This window comes from Coenobita brevimanus, chromosome 21 (assembly GCF_032717465.1).
Source record: "Coenobita brevimanus isolate Jiangsu-jjx chromosome 21, ASM3271746v2, whole genome shotgun sequence".
Taxonomy (NCBI): domain Eukaryota; kingdom Metazoa; phylum Arthropoda; class Malacostraca; order Decapoda; family Coenobitidae; genus Coenobita; species Coenobita brevimanus.
In genome coordinates, this window is record NC_136974.1 from 31,531,496 (window position 1) to 31,553,726 (window position 22,231).

Consider the following 22,231-nt stretch of genomic DNA (forward strand, 5'->3'; position numbering starts at 1 on the left):
CATGATTTAGTGATAATCTATTGTTACTGCTCAGTATTCAAAATGAGGGAAGACAGTTTTAAACCAAATTAGAGTAAAAAGAGTAAAGTAAGTTGATTAAGAGAACCCCAAAGGAAAGAGAGAGAGAGAGAGAGAGAGAGATTCCGTCCCAGGAGTGAGGATCGGCGTGACATAAACCCAAACAACCCTTTACTGATGACCGTACCCATACCTACACTGTCCTCAAGCACTTTATTTATCTACACTGTCACAGGACCGGAGCCAAGTTATCTCATCCTGCCGAATTATCTCATCAGCTTATTTATCTCCTCGGCCGACAACGCACACGTGAGCTATGACTTTCCCTCGCCCTTTCTTGAGAATTTATGGACATTCTCTCTCTCTCTCTCTCTGCTAGAAACATTTTATCTTTTTTTTTTTTTTTAAGGGGTGATAATTGCGTTGATATTATTCGTGTTTACCGCTACAGTTTTGCTCAAGGCTTTTATTTTTACTATTTATTTATTTATATATTCGTCTTTGGTGTCATACCTCAGTAATTCGTTGATGGTGTGCGGTTTATTGGTTTCTTGATAACTGAGCGGTTATTTTTTATGCAGAAAGGATAGCTCTAGATTCTGAGGTCGGAATATGAAAACCGAAACGATAATAATATTAGAAAGAACAAACTGAACGTTAGGTAATATGTATTCATTTCTAGATGCCTATTTTTGAAAGACTGGAAATCGCAGCATATATATATATATATATATATATATATATATATATATATATATATATATATATATATATGTGTGTGTGTGTGTGTGTGTGTGTGTGTGTATCAATGTTATGTATACTTGTACACATGAATATTGGCATGTCCTGCGAAACGACAGAGATAGGGGATGGGGAAGGATGTGAGACAGGTGTGTAGAAACTTTTTTATACTTCACAACGTAGGAACACTGAGAGAGAGAGTTACGTGGAGGTGAACGGGTCACATTTCGCAGGAGGCGGAGAGGTGGTCGGTACAGGTTTCGTCCCCTCTCATATTACGGCATGGTTACGTAATTTACCGAGATTATTCAGTTTTGTCCTTAGTTACTGACTATATTAAAAAATCGTGATGAAGGGGTTAAAGAAACAAAATACAGTAGAATAATACAGCATTGAGGAATTATAGATGGTTCTTTGTGGTTTGTTGATACTGTTATTGTTGTGGCGTCTATGATACGTGAATCCATTGGACTGCAGGCTTGAGTTCCCTTTCTGTAGCCCACCATCCTCCTTTCCCGGGGGGAGGGGGGGAGGAAGTAGCTGAGGGACGTGTTTGTTTTCATTTATTGTTTATTTACTTTTACCAGGCAGTTGATCCGCCTGGTTATGCTGATGCCACCACGTGAAGGCGGTCCTCTAAAGCGTCTTGCGTTTTTACCCAGCCAGATATTCGCAGTTTATATAAAATGTCATTATATATTTTCCCCTCACAAATTTATATATATGACATGAATTTTGAGCATCTACAAGCATTACTAAAGTATATGGAGAACAGTATGGGTTTCGGTTTCATCTTTACCAATATTTCATTACGAATAGGATGAAGAGCTAGAGACTAACGAGGAGAGTATATGAGCGGAGAGGGGAGAGGGAGGGGGGGACCGAGGATGAGATGGAGGGATGGAGTGGAGAGGTATGTGAGAGAGGGGGTGTGAGCTGGGGGTGGGGGGAGCGAAATGGCAGGAGGGAGACATGGAGGTGATTTGTTTGTGGCCACCCTTTGCGGGATAAAGGCGTCTGGCTATAGAGAGGCAGACATCATTCATTATCATCCATCTCATTAACGTTATTCATAGGTTAAGGTAGTTTTCGGATACAAAGAAAACATAGAAAGTATTGTGGGTTTTGTATCCCGTATTGTGGTTACAGATGAGTAATATTCTGATGCATAAAGAAACTCGTCAGCATACCTCTCATTCTCAGTACGGTTAGAGCAATAATCAGGTACATGTAAAATGCTGCTTTTCATTTTTGAGGAATACAGTTAAAGCAATATTCAGATACATAGAAAATAGTATAGTTTACATATTCCTTATTTTGGTTACAGTTGGAGTAATATTCGAATACAGAGGTAAGTACTGTACTGCATTCTACAAATCTCGTAATTTTAATAGCAGTAGTCGGGTACATAAAAGACGTTATAGTTTATGTACCCTATGTTACAGTTAAAGCAATAATCGGATACATAAAAAGTACTACAGGCTCCATAACCCTTCATTTTTAAAGTAATATTCGGATACATAAATGATACTGTATTCTATCCCTTATTTTAGGTAGAGTTACAGCAATGAACGGACCTTGAAACTGGCTCTGTTATCTTTTTCTTTTTTTCTTGGAAGGAAAAATCTTGCGGACTCCTGGCCTTTGGATCCTTCTTTCTTCCATTAAAAAAAAAAAAAAAAAAATGAAGCTACAACACTCAGCAATCCCTTATTTTTGGGCATGATTAGGGCAGTATTGTGGGAAATGGAAAGTGCGCCACCGATACGTAATCTTATCAGCCTGTGATGTAGCCGAGATGGTAAAGTGGTGATATAACAGCAAGCGTGACGAAGTGTTTGTTGCCGAGCGCGGGAATCTAATCTAAGGCAGTTGGGTTCATTTACGTCATTTATTTATTTGGTTGTGTTTAATTAGTTATCAGATTATTTATTTATATGTATTTATTTATGTATGTATTTATTTATTTATTAAGCGGTGGAGTAGGAGAGATGCTGAGGTGGAAGATGGAATGCTTTTTAATTTGATATGATTTGATATTTGTTGTTTTATTGCTATGCTCGGGAGTATAGAAGTAACAATTCATTCCTAGTTTGATCTGATTGATTTGAAATATTTATTGTTGTAAAGGTATACAGAGCATTTGTACAACAAACGAAGGTGGTGGTCCTAGGCTTATTTTATTTATTTACTTATGTAGGAGTACCTGAAATCTTAGTGCGCCAAGGATAGGCCTACTAATGGAGTTTTTTTCTGACTGCAGGAGAGTATTAAAAAAAAGAAAAAGAAAAAGAAACATTACTTTTGGAACGTCATTTACTGATTGATGTACTGTATTTGTTTTATTTTTTATTCAATTTCTTATTCATTATCAAGGTCAGGGGTAGGGAAGATGTCGAAGTAGGGCAGTGACATAGCATTGAAGGGAGTGTGTTGATGTGTGCGTGCATTTTAACCCAATACCCTTGAGTCAGGCACACCCGTCTCCACCCACCCAACCCTGTCATGAAAAACCCAACTCGACAGAATGAATAAATAAATAATAGAAGAAATGCACCGACATGGCCGATTTTTCCACACACGGAGAGAGAGAGAGGGAGGGGGGTGCATAACATCTGCATCACGCCTTTGATTGGCCGGTGCTACTTGGGAGATCAGAGAGGATGACACGATAAGAAACAGCAACAACAACAACAGCCTGAAGAACCTAACAACAAGTGCACAAAATTAGCAAGTCATAAACATAGCGCTCAAACCTGTGAGTGGATGGCGATGAGCAGATTAGATGGAAGGCTATTATAACAACAATAACAACACCTTCAACGTAACATCAAGTGAACAAGATCATCTACAGTAAAAAAAAATAATAATAATAAATAAATAAATAGCTCAAACCTGTGAGTGGATGGTGATGATCAGAGTATAAGGAAGAGCATGATGATAATGACACTAAAAATAAGAACATGCTATCAAAGTGCGTCAGGTTAAGTATCACCCCTTCGTATAAAGTCATAAGCCAGTGATTGCGGTCAGGTATTCTTTCAGTCAAATTCAAACGTGATCAATAGGAAGGTTTGTTTTTATCTGTTTTATTTACTTGGATTAGATTTTTTATTATTTATTATGAGTAAGTTTGTATGTTCTTTTCAATAATTATAGTAGTTGTAGTTTGAATTTTCTCCCTCTCTGTATTTCAGTTTCCTCCCTTTATAAATTTGAACTTTCTCCTATTCTACATTTGAATTTTCTCCCTTTTTAGAACTGAATTCTCTCCTTTTCTAGATTTGAGGTGCCTCCCTTTTTATATTTGAATTATTTCCCCTTTTAGATTTGAATTTTCTCCCTTTTTAAAATTGAATTTGCACCCTTTTTATATTTGAATTTTCTCCCTTTTTAGATTCGAATTTTCTCCCTTTCTTATATATGAATTTTCTCTCGTTTTATATTTGAATTTTCTATCTTTGAATATTACACACGCTTTGACATCTATGGTTCAGCATTTTTTTTTTTCGTTTGCGAATATTAAAAGATCCGCCTGTTTCGTCCTGCCAGTGAAATTTCTGGTTATGCAGCTCGTTTTAGGCAGGTCGTTCCCTTAGGCCTATGGTGGAGAAAGAGAAAGGGAAGGGGGGAAGAGTAAAGGCCCTGAGAATCATGGTTGTCAACTTCCTTAGCCTTGGTTTGGTTGATAGGCTGAGAAAAAAAGCGAGCGAGCGAGCGAGGGAGAGAGAGAGAGAGAGAGAGAGAAATGGGTGGCTGATTAGTTAGATCGGTGAATGTACGAAAAGGTAGTAAACTTTTTTCACCTACGAACATTTCTAAAGTGGTCTTTCTTTCACCAGCCAAGTTTCCGGCTATCTCAGTAAAGCTACGTAACTCCTACATTGATAGAACATGGCACCCAACTTTCATATATATATATTTATCTCGTCTGCATTCTATATTTATTAATTCATTTCCTGCTACAAACTTTTTTCATTATTTAATTTTTCTTTCCAAGTCGGTGTCTGGATATCTCAGTGAGGCTCCGCGTTACTGAAATGGTCTCCTCCTCCTCCTCAATCGGAGAAATGAAACACGAAGTCCAAGTTTCACATTTACGAGTACATATATTACTTTTCTTTTATCATCTAAGGCGACAAATATATCTAAAACTCTCCTGTTGTGCTTTACCAGGTTTCCAGACAATTCAGTGAAGCTCCGAAACCCTCACATTGCGGAAATGGACCAGGACATCCTCTACCACCTTGCCCTGGGCTCCGGTTCGCATGACCTGCAGGAGATGTTCAGCGATGTGCGGTTCGTGTGTATGGGAGGCACGCCCAAGAGGATGGAGGGCTTCGCCAACTTCATCATGGACGACATTGGCTATAAGCTGCCCGCCGGTGCTCAGCTGCTTGATATCTCCTTCCAGAGCTATCGCTACTCCATGTATAAGGTGGGATTGCATATACGTGTACTCGTTTCACTTTAACTTTACCTAAATCTGCCATCTCTCCATCTTGAAAGCATTAACACTAGAATATTACAGTAATCACGACAATGAGAATGGAAAGATATTGAGTCATATTAATGTATTTTTTTGTCATTGAAGTACATGAAAGAAATTGCCAAAGAACGAAAATCTGGGCCAAGCAGGTGCTGTTGCCATTACTACACGTGTATCACTATTCCACATATAATATAGAATTGCTACCCAAGTACTTTAGATACATTCGGGGACAAAAGTTCGCCTAATTGGTGATATTAACATGTATTCTACCACTAGTTTTTCTCTACTGGGTAATATTTCAGAGTGAGGCTTGGAATGTTTCTCTGTCCATAGATGGATGACACGTCCTAAGTGTGAGGTGGACAAAGGGGAAGACTAGGCAGACTTTTATCCCTGACTGTGCACTTGGCAGAAAATAAGTAAATAAATAAAAATATATATAAAATAATCTACACAAGGATATTATGGCTTTTGTCACATCGGTATGGTTAGACAGTGGCAAATGGAGGGGGCCAAGATGAAGCCAAGCCCATTCCTGGTGTGGGGGTGGGAGGAGGGGGGACCAGCCACATTCTCCACATATTAAAGCATCCAAAATCTCAAGTAGAGGAGCCAGTAGGGGACTAAAGATCAGGCCAGTAGCTACGCCCCAGTGATTAGACTCGTATCCTTTGTGAAATGCGTCCATAAACAACTCCGTAATAGATGTGCAAAACACCACGATTTCTTCCCCATCAGGTTGGCCCCGTCCTGTGCTTCTCTCACGGCATGGGCATTCCCTCGGTGGGCATCCTTCTGCACGAGGTGATCAAACTTATGTACCACGCCCGCTGCAAGGACCCCATCTTCTTCCGTCTGGGCACCTGTGGGGGCATCGGCATAGAGGGAGGCAATCTGGTTATATCTGAGAGTGCCGTGGATGGACTTATGCAGCCCTTCTTGGAGCTGGTGAGATAACTAGATAAGAAGGTAGAGAGATGGTTGATAGATGGATGGATGGATGGAGAGAGAGGGGGGGCGGTATGGTAGAACAGGAAGACAGGAAGGAGTATCAAGATTGGTTGTTGAGAGAGAGAAAGAGAGAGGAGGGTGGAGGGAATGCATATATACATATATACAGATGAATAGAGAAGGGTGGGGTTGTCTTTTGCAGCTATTCTTATAACTGGTGAGAGAGAGGGGGGGGGAGGGGAACTATCAATACTTCCTTTATTTTTCTCTGCAGATAATAATAATGATAATAATAAGAGGACTTGTTTCCTTTATTTTTACCCAAGCAAATTCTCCATAGAATTATTTTTCCTTTTCCCTGGTGGTAGTAGTAGTAGTGGTGGTGGTGGTGGTGGTGGTGGTACAGGTAGTCGTAGTAGTAGCAGCAATAGTGGTAGCAGAAGTAATAATGATAATAATAATCATCATCATCATCATTCTCCATCTCTCCCTTTCAGCCAGTGTTGGGTAAGATGCAGCGTCGTCCCGCCATCTTGGACAAGCAGCTGGCCCACGAACTGCAGGGCCTCAGGCAAGACTCTGACCCCTTCTCTGTCACTGTGGGAAAGACCATGTGCACCTACGATTTCTATGAAGGTTAGTGTGTGTGTGTGTGTGTGTGTGTGTGTGTGTGTGTGTGTTCTTACCTAATTGTTCTTACCTAATTGTATCTTTACTGGAATGAGTCAAGCTCGTATTGTCCCGTGTCTTAGGCCATATTTATCGTACATATCCTTAAATTTGTGAATTGTTTTGGCACACACTATTTCATTCGGTAGTGCATTCCGTTGATCAATTGCTCTGTTTGGGAAACTGAATTTCCTTACGGTACGTCTTTATCACCTCTCTTCTTATGCAGTTTTTTGCAGTGTCCTCTTGCTGATGCTTCTCCATATGTTAAGTAATCATTTATGTCTATTTTCTCCTTTCCTGATATGCACTTATAAAGCATTATCATGTCACCTCTTTTCCTTCTCTCCTGTAGTGTTGGTAGATTCAGTTTATTTAGTCTTTCTTCGTAGCTTAGGTCCCTTAAGCTTGGTATCCATCTTGTAGCGGCCCTTTGAACTTTTTCAATCTTGTCTATATGCTTTTTGAGATGAGGACTCCAGACTATTGATGCATATTCCAGGGTTGGTCTAATGAATGATGTTATTATCCTTCTTAGCATGTCTTCATTTATGTATGTGAATGCTATTCTCATATTTGCAAGCAGTGTATACATGTTCCGTACCTTCTCGCTGATGTGGTCAGCCGGAGATAGTCTGTTATTGATAATCACACCTAGGTCTTTCTCTCTTTCTGATGTGTATAGGGTTTTATTTTCTAACTTATAATCCCAATCAGGTCTTTTTCCACTTTTACCAAACTTGATTACATGACACTTGTCCACATTGAATTCCATTTGCCATGTACTACTCCATTCATGAAGTTTATTTAATTCTTCTTGTAGCTCCCTACAAGAGTCTGTGCTAGTAATTCTCCTTTGTATTTTTGCATCATCTGCAAACATATTCAGATAGCTCTCATTTCCAGTGTTACTGTTTATATCATTTATGTACACTAGAAACATGATTGGTGCCAGCACCGAACCCTGTGGTACTCCACTAGTCACTTCTTTCCATGATGAGTAGTTTCCTCTTAGTACTGTCCTCATTTCTCTTTTTATGAGAAAGTCTTGCATCCAACAAAACAGTTTGCCTCGAATTCCTCCTTGATGGTACAGCTTCAATAAAAGTCTTTGGTGTGGTACTGTGTCAAAAGCTTTCTTGAAATCTAAATAGATACTGTCCACCCATCCTTCCCTTTCCTGTATTGTGTTTGTTACTCTGTCATAGTTGCTCAACAGATTAGTAACACATGATTTTCCTTTTCTGAAACCAAACTGTCTTTCTGTTATCATACTGTGTTCTTCTAGATGATTTACCCAAGCTTTTCTTATAAGTTTTTCTAATACCTTGCTTACAACACTGGTCAGTGATACTGGTCGGTAGTTGAGAGGATTTTGTCTATTTCCTTTCTTGAATAAGGGGACTATATTTGCTTTTTTCCAAATATCAGGTAGTTTCCCTTGACTCAAGGATTTCTTGAAAATTAAAAATAATGGTTTACTTAACTCATTTGCACATTCTCGTAACACCCAACATGAAATTTCATCAGGACCACTTGCTTTTCCTCTGTCTAATCTACTTAACTCCTCTTGTATTACTTTTTCTGCTATTTGTATATCTGGTAGTATGTGTGGACATGCGTGTTCCACATATTCCCTCTCAAAATTTTTTTCTTCTGTAAAAACTAATTGGAAATTCTTATTTAGTGCTTCACAAATATCTTTCTCTTGTGTATAAGTGATTCCCTCGTCCGTGATGGATTGAATTATATCTTTTACTTTGGTTTTGCTTCTGATATAGCTGTAAAACAGCTTTGGTTGATCACTACTTTTATTTATTATATCCTCCTCAAACTGTTTTTGGGCTTCCCTCCTTATTCTTGTATAGTCGTTTCTTGCCTGTTTGTAATTATTATACGCCCTTTCACTATTGTGTCTTCTGTATCTATTCCACAACAAATCTCTTCTTTCTTTTGATTTTTTACATTCTGTATTGAACCATTTCTGTATTTTCTTATCTGCTTCTTTGTGCTGTGGGATGTACTTCTGGACTCCTATTTCATAAAATTCACAAAAATTTTTATATACAGCATTTAAATCTTGTCCTCTAAGCTCATTTTCCCAATCAACTTCTAAGAAATACTTCTTTAGGTCTTGATAATTTCCCTTTTTATAGTTTAGGCTCTTTTTGTAACTGTCATTGCTGTTTACTATGTCATATGCTATCCAGAAGTTATAATTTAGTACTGCATGATCGCTTTTGCCGAGTGGAGGGTGATATATTAAACTGTCAATGTCATTTTCTTGCCTAGTAAATATTAGATCTAGCACTGAAGGTACATCAAGGCCTCTTTTTCTAGTGGTTTCCCTCACACGTTGCGTTAAGAAAAACTCTTGTACGAGATCCAGGAGCTTTTGGTCCCAACAGCTTTCTTGGCTATTTATATCTAGAGTATTCCAATTTATATTTGTATTGAAATCCCCAGTTAGTATAATTCTTTCCGATTTCTTTTCCATTTTATGTAGCAAGGATCTTATACTCTGAATTGTACTCTCTGCCAGGTCCTCATATTCGTCTCTTTCCCATGTGTTTGATCTGGGTGGCATATACAAATTGGCTACAATTACTTTACCTTCAGATGTGTCGATCTCTACTGCAATCAGTTCTACTTGTGATGGTATATCTAGGTTTATTTCCTTGACTTTTAGATTTTTCTTAGTTAATATTATAATTCCTCCTCCTTTTTTTAAATTTCTGTCTCTTCTCCATATATTGTATTCCTCTAAGTTTAGTATGTCATTGGATATCCTTGGTGTTAATTTTGTCTCAGTTAGGCATATTATTTGTGGTTCATTTTCTCTGACATAATCATTCATCTCTAGTAATTTAGATACCATTCCATCCACATTTGAGTACATCAACTTTATCATCTTGCTTATATATTTGTCATGACATGGTTCTACTAACTTCCTCCTTTTTCTTCCATCCTGTTTGTGTACCACTTTCGTACCTGCAATCCTATTACTTTGTAAAAAAATTTCTTCTTGTCCTCTTCTGATTTTCCCTCATTTTTTGTTTTTGCTTCCTCCCTTTTCTCTTTCAGTAATTCCAGTTCCTCTTGTGTTAGACATCTTTTTATCCATACATTTTTGAACTCCTCTTTTTCCATAAGATTCTTTGCATTTTTTAGTATCTCTTCCACAGTGTTTACACTCTGGAAAGTCACCTTTAGAGGTCTGGTCTTGCTTTTCTCGTATTTCCCTAACCTTTTGTGTTCCTCTATGTCTTTACTACAGATTTCCTCTGATACTTCTTTCAGTAAGCTCATTACATTTGCCATCTCCTTTTTGTCTCTAGTGATTTTGTTTTTAATTTCTTCCTCTTCTATACCAGTGATTACTATTGATTTATTTATTTCTACTGAATCTCTGACTAACTTTGGATTGTTTTGGATTATTCTTTTCACTTCCTTTTTAATGTTTTTTTCCTCCACCCTTGTTTCTAAGTCTTTCTTTACTTTCACCATTTCAGCATACGTGATTTCTACATCATTTTTGTAGCTTTGCACAGCTTCATTCACCTGTGTTATCTTCTCCTCAATATCACTGCTCTGGTCCATAAGACTGCTTGCTTGTCTAATTGTCTCTGTGTCAATTTTTAACTCTTCCATAACACTCTCGTGATTAACTACTGTACTTCCCATTTCACTCACTTTCTTCCTAAGGGTATTCAACTCCACTGTTAGTTCACTGATGGTTGTGTCTTTCTTATTGGCCTCCCTTCCCAGTTTTTCTATCTCTTCCCTTTGCAAGTGCATTTGCTTCTTTATTTCATCAATTTCATTTTTGAAAGCCATTTCTAGTTTGTGTACACGTTCAACCAGTCTATTGTGAGTCTCCACTTCAACTAGTTCTTGGTAGAAATCATCATTTTGCTTTTTACTTTTATCCCTTTTCTTTTCCAAATTTATTTTACTGAAGTATGGATCCATTTTGTAATACTAAATGAACAGAGTGTGTACTTACAAAGCATGCACGCTTTCCCCGTCTTGCTGTAGTATAAACAAACCCAGCTGACTCAACGCATCGTGTTTTTTTTTTTTTTTTTTTCAACCAGTCTTATTTAAATTTATTATTTCTTTTCCTTTTAATAATGAAAAATCGTTTAGTCTAACCTGGTACAGAGCTTGACTCATTCAAAGATACTTATTTAGGTAATGCCTCTGGCCGTGTTGAGCTGGTATGGAGCGCCGGTACAGACGTCCACCTCCGACGACGCCGTGTGTATGTGTGTGTGTGTGGTGTTGCATGTACACCAGTGATTTCTGTTAATTTGTGTGTGTGTGTGTGTGTGTGTGTGTGTGTGTGTGTGTGCGCGGTATTACATATGCACATATAATTTGTTAATGTGTGTGTGTGTGTGTGCGCGTGCGTGCGCTCGCGCTGTATTACATATGCACTTATAATTTTTTAGTGTGTGTGTGTGTAGTATTAGTACTACTGATGGTATGCGCACATTATCTGCAGTTTTTTTTTCCTACAGTAGCCCATGTGCACCTATAATTCTACGAATAAAATTGTGTACACACGTGAAGGTTATTGCTCACATGAGATTACGAATGTTTGAAAATATTTATCTTTTTTCCACACTGCTTGGTATACAACGTCATTTTTCTGTTGCATTTCCTCGAATTGTGTGGGGGGGTGGGGGTTCCTGTGTGTGTGTGTGTGTGTGTGTGTGTGTGTGATGCTTATTTACACTGCCTTATTTCGAGCACTGTACCCCGTTTATTCTAACTTGGCCTAAGATTGTCATCTCACCATCTTTAATGCTGAGTTGTAACAATATATTAGCACTAGAATATGATGCTAGTTACGAAGAAGTGCCATGGAAAGGATGTTAGCCATAGCATTGTCTTATTCTGCCACTGAGCTACGCGATATAAGCCGCAATAGGACGGAAATCTAGGCCAAGTTAAGGTGAAGAGCGTATAGTAGTGAAAAATAACACTGGGATCAATGACCGTCTCTCGCTTTACCGCTAGATACCTGTGCGATGTGTGAAGGACAGTTGATTACGTTTGCATAATAGAGGTCACAGAGAACAGATATGTACATGAGAAACGTGTCATATTTGTTTATTAGGACCAGATATAACAGAGAAGTATGTACATTATCAGTACATCTTGTCATACATGCTTTATAGGTCACGCGGGAGAATCACAAATACATCTCTCTCTTAATTCCGCCCCAGCTGCCCAAAAGGAGGTCGACGAGAGCATAAGCATAAATTAATAATCCATGTGTTTACCCTCAAAATCAAGAAAAGTGAAACACGGTCACTTCGGAGTTCGGATGGTGCGTGCGAAGTCTATATTTCAGTAAATAGACTTTGGGTGCGTGGTTTGCCGGAGTGAAAAGATAAAACCATAAATAATTCTGTAAATTGCCGTAATACAAATATAAACTAATGTGATACCATGGATTTATTCAGTGAATGTTTGTGTAGTGTGAGCGTTATTATACTGCCTTCACTGTAACATGCCCTAGATTTTCTTACGATTGCAGCTTATTTTACATAGCTCAGTAACTGAAAAAGACAGTCTTTCCATGGCACTTCGAGATTATACCCTTTTCTCCTTAACTTGGTCCATTTTTTCGACCTTTTGCAGGTTTTTTCACATAGCTCAATTGCTGAAAAAATCAATACTGTGGCATTGCATCCTCTCCATAGCACTACTTGGGGCTAGCACAGTATTCTAGTGTTAATCTTTTGTTACAAGTCAGCATTCAAGATGGAGAGATGACAATTTTAAGCCAAGTTAGAGTAAAAAGAGTATAGTGACCTCATTTCTAAGGCTTAGTAAGTATATTTATTTTTACTTTTCCCTGTACCTCACCAGATCATGGCTGGCTGGGGTATTGTGCAGCTACACAGATTTTTTTTTTTTTTTTTTTTTTTTTTGAACTACCATGACCCATTTTCCTATCTTTTGGAGGGGAAAAAAAGATAAGGCTGATGAAGATGACGGTGGTGGTGGTGATGAGTGATGATGATGATGATTATGATAATGATAACAAAGACAACAATGGTGGTTGTGGTGATGATGATGATAATAAGAATAATGATAATAATAATAATGACACCTGACAATATCCCTCTCGCAGGTCAAGGCCGACTGGATGGTGCATTCTGCGATTACACAGAGAAAGACAAACTTGCTTTTCTAAACAAGATCCACCAGGAGGCCAACGTTGTTAACATGGAGATGGAGTCCCTCTGTTTTGCCGCCCTCTGCCACCATGCTGGCATCAGGGGCGCCGTCATCTGCGTCACATTGCTGAATAGGCTCAAGGGAGACCAGGTGAGGGAGAGAATTTGTTAATGGGGGTTATGGTATGGTGAAAGAAAGTGTAGGTGTGAGAAAATAGGTTGTTTTCTAAGAGCTTTGGATATTTGGAAACACTGTTTCATCATTATCATCAGCATCACATCATCATCACCTTCATCATCATAATCATCATCATCATCATAATCATCATCCAGACCTTATTTCCCTCCCAAAGTGGGGTGAGGTAGGATGCAGAGCCAGAAAAAAAAATATCGATAGTTGGAGATATTAACCAAAGTTTTCACAAACTGAATGAGCCACACTCCCATTCATTCACCATTCACGCCCCTGGAATCCTGACTCCATCTGAAAGGTCAAAAAACATTCTGGATGTAGCACAATACTCAACTATCAGACAGAGCAATTTATTCTGCACATTACATCTCAATCCTCTTTTAAGGAATTGATGCAAACTGTCGGTATTCAAACAGTATGAGTGATGGAGAGAGAGAGAGAGTGAATGTATGCTTGTGTGGGGGGGAGGCTAATATGGAACCAGCAGCTGCATTTAGACAGTCAGTATAAACTCCCCCACTCTCTTTGCAGGTCTCAACACCCAAGGAGCTCTTGAACAAGTGGCAGGAGTACCCGCAGATTCTGGTGGCTCGGTACATCAAGAAGCACATGGGCCTTCCCCTCAACAAGCCCCAACGCAGCGGACAGCAGGTAGCCAAGTCCAAGCATGCTCAGATGGTTAGGCAGGAGTCTGCTAGCTTTGAGTGAGGCAGAGGTCAGGGAGAGTTAAGGGAAGAGGGGATGGGAGAGGGAGTAGTTGGAATAGAGGCAGGATAGGAAGAAATGAGGATGTTTAGAAGTGGAACTGAGGGAAGTTGAAGCTTACAAAAATGAGAAGACATAAGCTAAGGAGAGGAGAGGGGGTACGTGAAGTAGAGATAGGATTCAAAGAAAAGAGGATGCTGTGTTAAGAAGTGGAATTAAACATAAACCAGGTAACATACAAGAGAGGATAGGAGAGGGATAAGAGAGGACTGAGGTGCAGTAAGGCATGAGTGGAGGAGAAGAGGTTACTTAAAAAACTGGATTAAATGGAGCTTTGGCAAGACAACAAGAAGAGATCAGAAGAGGGATTCAGTAGAGTAGAGGCAGATCAGAGTAGGAGATGATGCTTGAAAGTGAGATTTGGCTGAACTGACACAATTGAGAGGTAGGATGGAGGAAAAGGATTACAGTGTGAAGTGGGCATGTCAGTTTAGCTAGTGCGTGGAAATAGGAAAATATACTCTACCCTGTTTGGTCATTAGGAAGCAGGAGATAGGTAAGTACAAATGAAAAGGCAGATGAAAGGAAGAAGTAAAGTAATCAATTGGTGCTGGTAAGATATAATTCTGTTTATGTGCTTAGTTAGTGAGAACAAAAGGGGAAATAAACTGCACAAGCTCATTTCTGCACCAAGAAAAGCAAGTTATGAGCACAGGAAATAAGAAATAGATGAAGAAAGGAAAGAGAACTCAGTTGGTGGTGGTAAGATGTGTGTACAATAAGGGATAGATAAAGAGAGGAAGCGGAGAAGAAATTGATGATTTCTGGTAAGATATGTGTGTGTGTAATGGATGAAGAGAGGAAGTGAAGAAAGTAATGATTTTTGCTAAGCTATATATGTGTGTCAATCAATTTATGGATGGAAATGGGGATATAGCCAGTGCACTAGCTTGCAGTTGCACCAGGAAGTAAATGACAGATGTGTAGGAGTTGTTCTTGGTGTTATTAGCTTGCACACATAATATATTTTTCCAGGAATTGCATAGGAAATGAGTAGGCAGTGATAAGGTTGTTGATTTGAATGTAACAGTAGCATTATATAGCTATTACATGTGTAGAAAATGAGAGTTTAGCAAAGTATTTTTTTTAGTTTATGAAAATAGAAAAAAAGTATATAACAACTCAAGGATATTATTATTATTACACTGTACTTTGTTTTCCAACAAGGTGAAACAAGGATTTTTTATTCCTTGTGTGAGAAGATGGGTGGAACAGAAGTAGCAGCAATGTTTTGGATATTATATGTGCAGAAGAAAATGGTGTAACGGAAGTATATTTTGTAGTTATTTTATGAGTAGAAGAGAAGGGATCAACCAAGTATTTTTTAGTTATTACAGTGTTTGCGTAGAAGGGAATGGCCTGTTACAAGTGAAAGGAATCAGATCTTGAGAATGTTTAGTACAGTGATTGCTTTATGCCACTTCATTACAGTGATATGTTTTATGCCTTACTCTCGCTTACGCCAGATGTTTTAGCTCGGTTTAGGAGGGACTTTTTGAACTGGGGAGGTTAGGTTCAGATTTCATTAACCTCATCAGCATGAGGTATTTCAAATGTTAGATAAAATTGTTAATGGAATATCTGTTTGTAACCCCTCCAGTTGAAAAAATATCCCTTAAACTGAATGGAGTTTACAAGTATTAGGAGTTGCAAATCCTGGCTCATCTGAATGTGAACTGAGTATATTGCGGGATGAAGATGCCCTTTTCCTGCAGTCTACCATCCTCTTTTGGGGGAATGGTGAGAGGATTGACGGGTGTTCGGATGGTTGAGGTATCTCTTTCCTTCAGTATGATAAGTGTTTTATTATGCTATGGCCACGTGACCTTACTCAGCTTAGGGGAGATCAGTCATATTCAAGGGGTTGTTGAAAACTGTATACAATCCCCCAGTGCAAAAATCTCTCTTAAGCTGAATAAAATTGTCAAGATGTCTGTCTATAGAGTAACCAGATGCCTTATTACCAGAGAGGATGGCCATAAACAATTCACCTCCATGTCATCCTCTCTTGCCATATCAAGTTGCCGTCTTCGACACACACACACGCCTTTTCATATATATCTTGCAAACCCATCCATCCATCCTGTTCTAAGTCTCCCCCCCCCCTTCTCCTTCCCTGATCCACTTCACTCACATACACACTCCTAGTCAGTCTTTCATATATTAGTCAGTCACATACACTCTTAGCCAATCTTTCATACACTCCTGGTCAGTCTCTCATATACACTTCAAGTCAGTTTCACACACTCCTGATCAGTCTGTCATATACACTCTTAGTCAGTCCCTCATTCTTCAATTCTCTCCACTTGCCCAACCATCTCAGAGTACAGTACTTCCAATGCGAGAATAACATAGGACACTATCATACTGAAAGAGTTAGCATGCGATAGTACTGGGTTTGATATTGGATCTCTTTAATTACTTATTGTGCACAGAGTGTTATAGCTTTATTATTATTTACCTTGCCAGTACAGCGATGTCTTACATAGTATAATCTTCTTGCTATCAGACAGCTTTTATTCAGCTTAGGTGAGGCTTTTTAAACTGCCAGGCATCAGTATAGCCTTCGTTAACCTCCCTGATCCATAGATGGGGAAGGAAGAGGTTAGGATGATGATGGATAATGATGATAAGGATTATGATAATTATTATTAATCTTCACACTACAAATGGACTCACCAAAGTTACATGTAATCTGTCTATCTGTCTGTTGCCAGACGCCTTAATCCTGTAAGGGGTGGCCATAAAGAGATTGCTTCCATGTTGGTGAATATTAAAAAGAGATGTCACAAAATTAATGAGGCTTCTGCTTTTGCTTCATGTTTTATTATTGTTACTACTGTATTTGTAATGATAGTTGCAACTCACGATACATATATCAGCCAAAGAAAAAGCTTGTTGTTCATGTATTTACTTAGCATAGATGTACAGAAATTGCTTAAAATGTCACCGGTATATTGTATTCAACAGACTTAAGTACCTCTACTGATTCTGAATACAAGTTCCTTAGTTTTCTATGTGTTTAACAATTGAGTTAAGCACTGTTGTTGGTCAAGTTGATTTACAGCAAGACATGACAGAACTACTCAGTGACAAATGGCATATCTGTTGGAATAATTACCACACTGGAAAGACTCGTCCTCAGTGATATTGAGTAAAGCTTAGTTAGCCTATGACATAGCAGTATTATTACTGCAGTTCAAACCAAATACTATTAAATAATGACCAGAGCTTTTATTGCGTACCACAGAACACGTCACAAACAAGTTCAAATAAGAAATAATTTGGGTCAGTTAATTTCCAGGCATTTGCAGATATACGACAGGCCATCTGATATGTCGATAAAACTTCCTTCAGAACACATTATATTTTACGGGTGACTGATGCAAATACTATACTGTACTGTATAATGTACCTTGTCATATCAGTTACCCTGCCCTGTGCTCTTAAAATGGCCTGTGAATTAACTAAGCCAACTTCATTATTTATAACCATCAAGTGCCACATTAGTTACATGGTTTAGTTAGTCAGGGTGCCAAACCATAATATTAACTGACCCATTGACAGTGTCTCGTATATGCTCTCCTCCAGTGTGGAGTTTTAATACAGTATGCAGAGCCTTTGAAATTATTTCCCTCTGTACAGGCACTAAGGTGTAAGAAAATTACCAAAGGGGTATATCATTAAGTCAGCACTGTTATCAAACTTTAGGTATATCTGCCAGTGCCAGATAAGTGTCAGGACATTGAAGGGTAAAAATGGATTGAAGAATTTGAACACTCACTTAAGACAGTTATACAGACAACAACCCACAGAACTGTTAGCTGACCAGACCAGTTACACAGAAGTACTTTTTTAACTAAGCTGAAAGCCATAAACCTTCTACTTTGCTGCTGACAAGTTAGAATAAAAGTTGATTGTATTATCTTGCAGTTACTCTACAATATGAATTATAGTATTACATTACTATAATGCAGAACACTAACATGACCTTGGTTGTCCAGTTTAATGCAGATTTCTAGTAAAGCAAAAACAGGTTACATCCAGTCATATATTAATGTATTAAGGGTGTACAGATTAGATGCATAGACAACTGAAGTGGCCCTCTCAAGCAGCCACAGGTCTTTTATCAGCGTCATTTTTATAGATGAGATGATAGTAGAATGGTTTTATCATCCTTTCTTATTTATAGCTTCGATACGGTAGATGCTTATAAAACACACAATCTATGCATATGCACTTGGTCATTCCTTTTCAACTTAAGCTTTGGATAGGCACCTATAAAACCCCAAATCTTCATATACTACAGGGTCATGGCTTTTTAACCCGTCACGTCCCGAGCTGTTTCGCACCTCCGACACCCCCCAATCCCAAGTGTTTTTTTTTTTTTTTTTTTTTTTTTTTTTTTTGTTGCTAAAACCTCCGCTTTTGGTGAGAAACATTTAAAATTCATAGAGAAATCGCTCGCCTGAGGTTTAAAATACTCGATCCAAGTAGCAGTACCTCCTTACCTTACTGGGTTTTCTAACAGGCTGGCACCAAAGAAAACGAGTTCTGTGGGAGGGTAACTATTTCACATCACTCATAAATGGTATTTATTTATTTACTTGGTACGATTTTATATGTAGTACGAGAGTATATTGGTTTTCAAACAGTAATATAGGCATTATAAGCATTGTTTCACTCACTAACTCATCACCATACCTGACCTTTTTTTGCCACATTACCTGATCATCATTTCTGACTGTTTCTTCCTCTAATGCTATGTAAACTTTGTCCTCCACATTCTCATCGATTGGGGAATCACTCTGGCCCTGAATGTCTTTATTGGCCAGGTCACTGGTAACAGGTGAATTGCCGAGACAATAGCGTGCGGGGGGGGGGAGGTTATGTGGTGTAAGGCACTGTCCCTGCTTGGCATCTTGTAGAGGAATAGAGGAAGGTGTCCCGTGTATACGTACGAAAAATCACGCGCGAAAATTGAAAATTGTGCAAATTATGAACTTGGAATTGCACGACGTACCAGTATGTCGACGGGACTGGCAAGTGCAAAATGTTGCAACGTACCCATACGTCGACGGGACACCTTGGGTTAACTGAAAGTACGGATACAGACAGTACATTATCCAGGTAGGCAGATAAGTATCTTCCCAAAATTTAAATACATCACAAAAAGACAAACCCTATGAGAAAGATATTGGCTCAGTGAAGACTTTGGTTAGATTTTGTTAACTTTACATTATCTTCAGGAAAAAAAAAAAAAATGGCTGATACTTGATTCCCAAACTAAAACACTGAATCAACACATACCATCTACAGGTGATTAGTAAGCTCTCACGGATCATAATATACAAAAAATCCCACCACTGTCTCCTCAGAGTTACACTGTCAACACAATTTTGGGTACCCTGACTAGCTAACCTTCACCCCAGTGAGGCAAGAATATTCTAATGTTTTGTTGATGGTGTGAAGAGTATATGACTAATAAAACTGTAACTGTAACAGGTTGTCTTTGTGGCCCCTGTCTAATTCATTTTTTGCTAACACTTAACCCCTTAAATCTGATGACACAATTTTCATTTTCATAAGGCCACTCAAGATGATTTTATTCAACTTAAAGGAAAGATATTGTTATGAAGGAGTTTGTCAGTGCAATATCACATCTCTTCAGTTCTATATGTCTCTCCAAAGCTGAATAAAATTAGCTGGTGGTAAACAGAAAATGTCTGAATTGAAGGATTTAGTTTGTGATACAGTAATAAGTATGAAATTCTCCACATTCTAAAATTGTAATGGTTTAAAGATTTTTTTTTTATTTTTTAATATGGCAACCATATCTCATTCCACATTTGGGTTAATAATTTGGACTGTTTTTGCTATTTATGTTTTCAGGTAGTTATCTCTTAACCTTATATTTATTTCAAACATTTTCAGGTTTTGTTTAGCTCCATTGCTTGAAGTGTTCCCTCTTGTTTAGAATTTGTAGCCATGTGCTTTGTGTTAATGTCTGCTTTCCTCTCCTCTTTTCTAGGTTTAAGCAGAAACACAGAAGCAGGGAGATAAAATTACACTTGTGCTTCATCCAAGAGTAACGGTAGCAGTCCCATCACCTTTGTTACTCACCAGCAGTTGCCAAAGTATCCAATAGGGAACGTATTACTAAAACCGATGGCATTATTATTAAAGCTGGGAGCATGGGAAGCTGGACAAGCTCCCAACCTTTTTCCATAATTTCTAAAGTATGTGGTGATGATAGAACACATCCAAGCTTTCTGCATTGTAGCTGACTGCACTCCAAAATATGGCATAGAGGCAGATCTAGCCACTACCATCTTACTGATACATAACTGGCCTTTCCTTTGTCTAGGTTTGTTTACCAGGTTTCTTCTTTGTTGATGCTTGCTTGCATACATATACAGTATCTGTTTTCAGTGCACAAATCAAGTAGCTGTTATCGTACTGAGAAATAACTGCTGATTATATACTGAGAAACTTTAATTCTGTGATCACTCATTTAATCATGCTGATATACAACTGAAGATTGTTTTCATAAGAAATCTTAATTGTGTGATATTGTAATTTGTTTCTGCAGATTAATACCCGGTTTGTATAATTATGTAATGTACACTTATGAGGTATAGTTTCTGCCTGCCGTCTACCACAATGCTCAGGTGGAGTCTAAGTCATAGCCAAGCCTTCCATCATTAACTATACTTTGTTCACTCTATCCTGGCCCAAAGCTGCTATCTCTCCTTCTTGAATCCTGAGCTGTAACAATAGATTAACATTAGAATATGATGCTTGTCAGGAAGAAGTGCTATGGAAATAATGTGGAGCTGCAGTGTTATGTATTCCTGCCACTAAGCTATGTGCAATAAGCTACAAAAGGACAAACACTAGGGCCAGGTCAGTTAAAAGAAGTATACTAACGAAGCTTTACGCCACCTGCTAAACCCCAGACAGTAGGTAGAGTGTTAGTGTGTAGGTGGTAATCTTCTTAAATTCGCAGTCAGTCATGTGACCAGTTCCCTGTCATAACCGAGACATGACTCTGCAGGAAGGCCAAGGTAAGGAAAGCATAGAATCTTAATTTTATAAGAGGCTATTGACTATATTTGCCCGTGAATATGTGATCTGGTTACTGCTTCACACCAGCCAGGGATAGCGGGCAGAGGGTGCCAAAAAATTACCATCTCTGTGTACATACAATCTTCCTCATGAATCTCCTAACTTCCCTCTCCCATTGGAAGTTGATTTGGTCGACTAACACCCTTCCTCCTCGATTCATTGTTCCTTTACATACCTCAGAGTGAGAAAAATAGAATAGAAGGATTCCATATAGCTCAGTAGTGCTGATCTTGGGAATCCACTAAGTTAATAGTGAGAGTGAGAGCAGTAACATTCCATTTAACTGTTGGGCTGCTCTTTTCTTTTCTCTTTTTATTTTTTGTTTTACTTTTTATTTTTTTACCTGATCGGTCTATTATTCCTATTAAGTTTGATGTTAGTTCAGTCCTCGAAGCCTGTGACATACAGTGTATGCTGAAAATATGAATGTGAGGGTTACCCCAAGTCAGTGGATCGCTGCTATGTCGGCTTAACCACATTGAGTTCCACTTCCAGCATTAGAATTTAGTGGTATTCCCAGTCTAATTCAGATGACAGATATCCCCAACACCTAAAAGCTTCAAGTTCAGATTTACTTTGCTGAACTATAAAGTTTAATATCATGCCTAACATCATGCTTATCTGAATACCTAAATATACTAATTCATCACTACAGTACCAGCATAACAGAACTTTTATATTTATTTGTTTATTTTTTATCTCATCCTTTAGAGGAATGGCACTGCTGGAAAATCCATGGAAGTATAGTACCTCTGGTTAAGGTGCTCTTAAGGATATAATTGTAGTACTGTATATAGTTACATCCTTAGGTATGATTGATAGTTCAGTGTGTGATAATAATAGTATCATAATAACAAAAATAACAGATGATAATAATGGAGAACCTTTGGGTAGACTAGTCTTAGTTTTAGCCATTACAGGCTAACCCCCAAAACTATGGTTTTAGGAGGTATAGTACAAGTCAACATTCCTACAGCTGACTGAACTTTGCCCTGGCAAAGATTGGTTATTACAAGGTCCCAAGGCAAGTGATGGAAAGAAGACTTTTTGATCATATCCTGCATGCTTCATTGTTAGTAG

The 22,231-nt window shown here is 38.4% G+C and overlaps 1 protein-coding gene across 4 annotated transcripts in view; it reads left to right on the forward strand.

Moving 5' to 3' along the window:
• The window catches only part of LOC145392200 (uridine phosphorylase 1), a 38,752-nt gene extending 18,076 nt beyond the window's left edge, over positions 1-20,676 (forward strand). For 3 of the 4 annotated variants that reach the window (XM_080266652.1, XM_080266651.1, XM_080266650.1), the window contains 5 exons: positions 4,936-5,197; positions 5,990-6,199; positions 6,700-6,838; positions 13,020-13,216; positions 13,790-14,409. In XM_080266652.1, the coding sequence (XP_080122778.1) occupies positions 4,936-5,197; positions 5,990-6,199; positions 6,700-6,838; positions 13,020-13,216; positions 13,790-13,966 (985 nt within the window). In that variant the 3' untranslated portion in view covers positions 13,967-14,409. Of the gene's footprint in view, positions 1-4,935; positions 5,198-5,989; positions 6,200-6,699; positions 6,839-13,019; positions 13,217-13,789; positions 14,410-20,054 lie in introns of those variants that run through there. The other variant, XM_080266653.1, reaches the window with a different exon arrangement.
• Positions 20,677-22,231: the final 1,555 nt, after the last annotated feature.